The sequence below is a fragment of the Platalea leucorodia genome, assembly GCF_965183815.1.
Source record: "Platalea leucorodia genome assembly, chromosome: 4".
NCBI classification, from domain to species: domain Eukaryota; kingdom Metazoa; phylum Chordata; class Aves; order Pelecaniformes; family Threskiornithidae; genus Platalea; species Platalea leucorodia.
This window is the reverse complement of record NC_138826.1, coordinates 15,811,792-15,818,686: the sequence shown is the minus strand read 5'-3', so window position 1 is coordinate 15,818,686 and position 6,895 is coordinate 15,811,792. Positions and strand designations below refer to the sequence as shown.

Genomic DNA, 6,895 nt, shown 5'->3' with positions numbered 1-6,895 from the left:
CCGCCCTGCCCGCCCTGCCCGCCCTGCCCGCCGCCCGACGTGGCTCTCCCCGGGAGGACCCGGGGCTCCTCCGCCGGAGTTGGAGGTGGGCTTCAACTTTTACTCGCTGTCTCCGCCGCCGTCACCCCGCGGTCCCGCCGGGGGCTTCTCCCCGCGGCAGCGCATCCCCGTCGCGGGTGGGGAAGGCAGCCCCGAGCGGCCCGGCCCCACCATGACTTCCAAAGAAGAACCCAAGCCCTCCTCGGGGGAAGAACGGCGGCGGAGCCCCTTGGATCACCTCCCACCGCCGGCCAACTCCAACAAGCCCCTCACCCCCTTCAGCATCGAGGACATCCTCAACAAGCCCTCGGTGCGGAGGAGTTACACCCTCTGCGGAACGGCCCACCTCCTCTCCGCCGCCGAGAAGCACCCCCCGGCCGGGCTGCCCCTCTCCGGCCGGGCGCTGCTCTCCCAAACCTCGCCCCTCTGCGCCCTGGAAGAGCTGGCCAGCAAGACCTTCAAGGGGCTGGAAGTCAGCGTGCTGCAGGCGGCCGAAGGTAAGCCCCTCGCAGGGCGGGGGTGGGGGTCCTCCGGCGGGTGGGTGCCCCGCTCCTCCCCACGGCCTGATTTTCCTTCCTTCCTCCCCCTCCATCTCCCGGGGTGTCGGACTGGGCGGGATGGGGGGGTCCCCGGGCGGCCGGTACCCGGCGGCATCCTCCTCCCCCCCCCCGCCCCCATCCCCGCGGCCCTCGGGGTGCGGGAGCGGCGGCTCTGCCCCGGTACCGACGGGGCAGGGGCGTGGGGTCTGGGGGGGCTCGGGTGGGGCTCGGGGCGAGGGGGGACATCGGGAAAGCGGCGACAATCTGGCGGCTCGTCGGCAGGCAGGGACGGGATGACGATCTTCGGGCAGCGGCAAACGCCGAAGAAGCGTCGAAAGTCGCGGACGGCCTTCACCAACCATCAGATCTACGAGCTGGAGAAGCGGTTCCTTTACCAAAAATACCTGTCACCGGCGGACCGGGACCAGATCGCCCAGCAGCTGGGGCTCACCAACGCCCAGGTCATCACCTGGTTCCAGAACCGCCGCGCCAAGCTCAAACGAGACCTGGAGGAGATGAAGGCCGACGTGGAATCGGCCAAAAAGCTGGGCCCCAACCCCGCCGTGGACATCGTGGCCTTGGCCGAGCTGGAGCCCAGCGCCGAGGGAAGGGGCAAAGCGCGGTCCGGTTCCCCGCCGCCGCCCCCCTCCGCCGCCCGGGAGCCCGGCGCCCCGCCGCCGCCCCGCCCCGCCTCGCCCCCCACGGAGCGGCCCCGCAGCCGCCGGGACAGCGAGGAGGAGGAGGAGGAGGAGGAGGAGGACGTGGAGATCGACGTGGATGACTGAGGGGCGGCCGGCGGGGCCCCCCCCATCACCGCCACCCCCCCCCGCCCCGTCCCGCTCCCCCCCCCCCCGCCCCGGCGGCTCCAAACCGGCGCCCCCGGCCCCCATCCCGGCCGGGCGGCTGCTCCCCCTCGGTCGGAGCAATAAGCAATAGAAACCCACCACACTCACACGCAAACACAAATTAATTTAGGGTAGAGTCGATATCCCTCCGCCTGTCACGTCTTCGGAATGGTGCAATTACGGACGGCTTCTGTATAAATATTTAAACGTATATATTGGATTTTTTTTTCCTTCCCCCTTCTTTTTGAGGTTTTGATTATTATTTTTTTTAATAGCTATCAATGACGATTATTTTGTCTCTAAGGGAGACGCGTAACCTTGGAATAAACTCGGCTTCCAACAGATGTTTGGGTAGGCAGTTGTTTTCAAAGACTTCCGAAACGAACCACTTTAGAGGAGATTTAAGTTAGACTTAAAAACGGCAACAGCAAAAATTAGCCACTTTCCTTTCCTTGCATGTTTCAGATGTGCACGAAGTAATTTTTTTTTCCTTTTAAAAATATATTTTTCTTTCCTTCGCAATCTTGGGAACTTGGGGATGGGTTATAATGCAAGTTGAAAAATATATACTTTCTTTTTTTCCTAGAGCATAGAGATTTGTCTCCAATGCAATTTCTGCCTCATTTTACCAATTAAAAGCTATTTTTACCATTTTCTGCTATTGTTGTGCTTTTATTAAAAAGCTGCCTTTCGTATTTTTGATATGAAGGTGGTAACAAAAAAACGAAAATGAAAAAAAAATCCTAGAATTATTTTTTACTCTTTTTAGAATTTTTGCATGCTACGGAAATAAAAAAAGGACAAATCCCAAGATCGATACATTTAAATATTACACTATAAATTAAAAAAAATGTACAGATTTAAGACCTGTTTTTGCTTGAATTGTACAAATTTTAAAAGGCCTGCTATTTAAGTTCCGATAGGGACAATGTCGCTTTATTTACTGTCTCTTAGAATTGTACAGATAGCTCTTTTTTCCGATACAATAAAATCTTTACCATTTTAATAGACTTTTAACGTCCTTCTTTGTGAACGAAAAATCCGCTCCGCTGCTCCGAGGTTACGACAGACTTTTCCCCCCGCGAGGAATCTCCCATCCCGTTTGCATTTAAAGTTACTTTCACCGCAGTACCTGCGAGGAAATGAGGGGGAAGGAGCACACGAGCCAGAACTTTATTACTTTATTTTGTTATTATTTTTTTTTTCAAGGCTAATGCCAGGTCGAGGCTCGGCCCAGGGAGAAGGCGGCGGGTCGGGAGGCCGGAGGAGCGGGGAGCGCTTCCCCGGCGCGGGGGATGCGCGGCGGCGGCGGCGGGAGCGCGGCGGGGCCGGCGGGGCCACGGGCACCGGCACCCCCCGCACCCCCTGCCTCCAGCAGGGCATCTCCAGGGGAAAGGGGGGGGAATAAAAGCAAGAAAAAACCCAAATCCGAGCGGAGGGGCAGGAGTTAGCCCCGATTTGGACAAAAGAAGCGGGGTGTGGGAGCGGGGGGAGCTGCTCCCCGCCCGGCGGGCCCGGCCTCCCGCTTCGGGGCACAGGCGCTGCTACGGGGACGGGAGGATGGAAAATGTTTCATTTCCTCCCTTTCCTTTCCTTTTTTTTTTTTTTTCTTCCCCCCCCCCCCCCCCCCTTTCTTTATATTTTTTTTTCGCCAAAATTAAGGCTCTGGTGAATGTGTTTTCTCTTGGCAGCGTGACCTGCCTTTGGAGTTGAGCAACGTGTGTTTCTCCCTATTCTTTGCAAAATTTATGTGAGAAAGACAAATCTGGTGTACAGTGGCGGAGCTCGGCGGAGCAGTGTCCAGATAAGACAGGGCTGGTTTGTGGGTTGGAGATTTTTTTTTTTTTTGGTCCAGTTTCTCCGAGGCTAAATAAATCTTTCTCCTCTTTGAGAATGGATGGGGTTGTAATTTTTAGCGTAAAGCATGAAAACTGGGGACAAATGAGCCCTCTTCTCTGAAGTGACAAGCGACAATGGAGCATATACAGCCTCCTGCGGTTCGCCATGCTGAAACAAGCGTGCCCCTCCGCAGCAGAGAGAAGGCGAGCGCTTGGAGACCATATGGTTTTTGAATTTTCTTCACAATTTCCAGACAATTTGATGGATTAGGTTAACCCTCCCTTCCACTGTTTAACTCCACAACAATGGGAGCAGAGCTGTTCTCCCTTCGTCGGGGCATCTGTGCGCTTCTATTCTTCTCTCTTTCTCTCTTGGTATTTGGAACAAGCCTATGAATTACAATGAAATTCACTTTTCTTTAGTATTATTTGGAAGAGCACTTGTTTTCCGCCACCTCCCGCCCCCACCCCGCCATCCCCTCTTTTTTGTTTGTTTTTTGGTTTGTTGTGTTTTTTTTTTTTTTTTACCTCCGAGTGATAGCTTTGACTTCTGTCCAGATCTCTCGGAAAGCCTTCAATCTTGTCCTTAAGTGTTTTTATGCTAAACAGGCAAATCGTAAATGCTGAGAAACTGTGACATTTATGTGAAGATCTAGTTAAAGGGCTTTATTTGTTTTCTTTATCTGTGTTTTTTTTTTTTTTTTTTACCCGTTCCCTCTCCTCTTCCCCCTCCTCTCCTGTCCCCTCCCTCCCCCCAGTCTTTTATTCTTTTGTCTTGGAATGGATTTAATGAGGCTGCAAACACTACAATTCAATATAACCAAGAAATAAAAAAAAAAGGGGGGTGGGGGTGGCTGGGTGTATGGAAAATAGGCTGGGAGTTAATTTGGATTTCTGATCTATTGACTTCTGTGTGCAAAGAGAAGAGATGCCGGGCCGCCTTGCACCCGCAGAAGTTTACCACACGTGGCTGGGGCGGGTTAGTAAATAAAGCCTCCTCTCGAAGATTTGCAGCGTGTTAATTTGGCTCGCCCCCATTTCCAAATAGCCGGCATTTCGGTTATTTAATTTGCATATTAAAAAACAAAAGCTTTTTAATTTTTTTTTTTTAGCTTAAAAATGAAGCGCCGGCTTGTGCCCCTCGTTTGTCATTCATTTTTAAACGCGCCGTTTCCTGGGATTACCTAGCTGGGTAGATTTATTGCTCGGGGTTTGCTTTCTTTCGAATTTTAGATACGATCCGGAACTGGCTTTTTTTCACCCTTATTTTTAATTTCTTTTCTCTCTCTGTTTGTTTTTCCCCCGCAGCAGAAGCAGGGACGCGGTGACAGCGCTGCACCGTGCCCTCTGGGGCTGACCCAGCCGCAGCCCTTCCCGGCCGGCTCGGAGCGCTGCTGCTGCCGGGGCCGCGCTCCGGGCGGCGGGCAGGGCCCGCACGCATCCCCCCCCTGCCCGCCCCACACCCCAAAATTACCCTGTCCCCCTAAACCAGCCGGTCCCGAGGGCGGGGGTTCTGCCCCGGCCGCCGCCGGCCGCTCCGCTCCGCTCCGGGGCCAGCGCTGCCCCGGAGAAGGGGGGAGCTGAGCCGAGACCCCCGGGACTTGCTGGCCGGGGGCACCCGGGGCGATGGCCCCCTTGCCCGGCCTTCTCCCTGCCCCCGGTGCTTCCCGCGTGGATCCACAGAGAGGGCAGAGCCGGTCCCGTTTTCCCAGCCCCGGGCAAACCCGGAGCGTTTCGGAGCTGCTCGCCCCCGGCCCGGTGCTCCGTGCCCCGGGGACCGGCTCCCCGCGATTCCCCGCCGTGGGGAGGTGGGCAGGGGGCAGGGGGGAGAAACCCGCCTTTCCTAAACGAATCAGAGAGAAAACGGGCAAATTCAAGTGGGGAAGGTGGAATTCCCGACGGGAGAAATAAAGGTGTAAACCCGGGCAAGGAGAGCTGCGAAATCCCCCCCACCCCCCGGCTCCTGGCCCGGGGAGGTGAAAACCCGCAGTTCGGCAAAAGGGTGTGCGGGAGCGGGGGGGGCTTTGCGGGAGCGGGCTGCAGCTCCGGCGGTGCCCCCGGGTCCCCCCCGTCGGGGCGGGCGTGGGCGATGGGCGCGGGTGGGCTGCAGCGCGGTGGCTGCGCTCCTGCCTGGGGCATGGCGACCCCCGGGGGGCTCTCGGCCCAGCCCGCACCCCGGCCCACGCTGTTCCCTCCCGGCAGAAACCCCATTTCTCCATCGCAGGAGCCGGCGCACCCCCCAATCCCCATCCTTCATCCCCAAACCTGACACTGCCTTGGATTTCGTTTGGAGGTGGGAGGGAAGCGGGAGGGGAGGGGGCGGGGGGGGTGTTGTCTGCTTGGAAATGCTACCCTTTGGGGTTTCGGGGGAGGTTTAATGCTTCTATTTTTTTTTTTCTTTTTTTTTCTGAGGGGGGTGGAGGCGATCCATATTTGATCTTGTTCACTTCACACAGGGCTCCCAGACGGAGAATAAAGCCCCCTCCTGAATTATCCAACAGGGCTAAAGCAGGTTGAGTCAGTGAAATTCAGTTCCTTATTTTATGAGGTGTCAGAGCTGATGTCGAATATGGCAACGATAACTAATACTACAGTCTGAGGGACCAGAACGTGGTAATTAATCCCAAAGACTTAAGTGTATTTTAGTTCAGGAGAAAAAAAATCACTAATTCAATCGTCCGGAAAATTGAAGTTTGATGCATGAGTCTCTGCTGAAAGGAAAGGCTTTTTCTTCCCGATTCTGGGGTTGGGGCAGGAATCGCAGCCTCTCTCCTCCACTCCCCGAAAGGCCCCGGTGCAGGGCCGCTGCCCGCCCGCCCCGGCCCGGGCACCCCGGGGACCGGCACGCCGAGGGAGCGGGGGTGGGGGGCACAAGGCGCTCCCCCCTTCCCTCCGCACCCCCCACCGCCATTTCCACCCTCCCCCCGCAGCGAGAACGACCTATTCTCGGCCATATCGCGACCGTCCCCTCATGTCGCGACATGCGGAAAGGCTGTCGGGAAGAGCCGCGCGCCCCTGTCGCCTTGGCAGCCGCCCAGCCCGGGCCCTTCCAGACGCGGGGGCTCCTCTCCTGGCCCCCCCCCCCCGATACCCCCGGCGGCGGGGCCGGGGGGGCTTCAGCATTTTGCCCGCCGCTGCCCCGGCCCCGGGGCAGGGCCCCCGTGTTTGCTCTCTCGCCTCTGCGGCACCCGGGCGAGCACCGGCGGGGTGCAAAGCGCCGGGACCGGACCCGCGGTCTGTGCAACGGGCGAGGGGCCGGGCACCCCCGGGGAAGCCCGGGCAGGGGCCGGAGGGGCCGGGAGGGGAAGGCTGCCGGCGCCGCCTTATCCATGGGGCCGCGCTGGCTGCAGTCAGCCCCACCGGCGCTAGCGGCCGTCTCCGCCCGCCCGGCCCCAGACACCCTTCAGCCTTTAGAAGCTCCGGCCTCTCCTCCGAGCCACGGCGGGGACGCCCCGTCGGGCCGCTCCTGCCCCCGCCTCCTGCCGGGCTCCCCCCCCCCCGCCCCGGGGGGCCTGGCAGGTCCATCCGCCCCCCCCCCCCCGGGCCGTGCTGGCACCCCCGGGGTGTCCGTGGGGTCTGGCTGTCCCTTCTGCAACCAGGGGCGGCACCTTCTCCCTGCGCACCGGCGGCCGGG

At 58.5% G+C, this 6,895-nt stretch overlaps 1 protein-coding gene across 1 annotated transcript; it reads left to right on the top strand.

The window, feature by feature from the left end:
• Positions 1–211: 211 nt before the first annotated feature.
• Positions 212–1,363, top strand: LBX1 (ladybird homeobox 1; the record flags this gene model as incomplete). The annotated part of the gene is made up of 2 exons (XM_082309157.1): positions 212–536; positions 861–1,363. 2 exons carry the CDS (start codon positions 212–214, stop codon positions 1,361–1,363), a joined length of 828 nt encoding a protein of 275 aa, XP_082165283.1.
• Between the last annotated feature and the right edge of the window lie 5,532 nt (positions 1,364–6,895).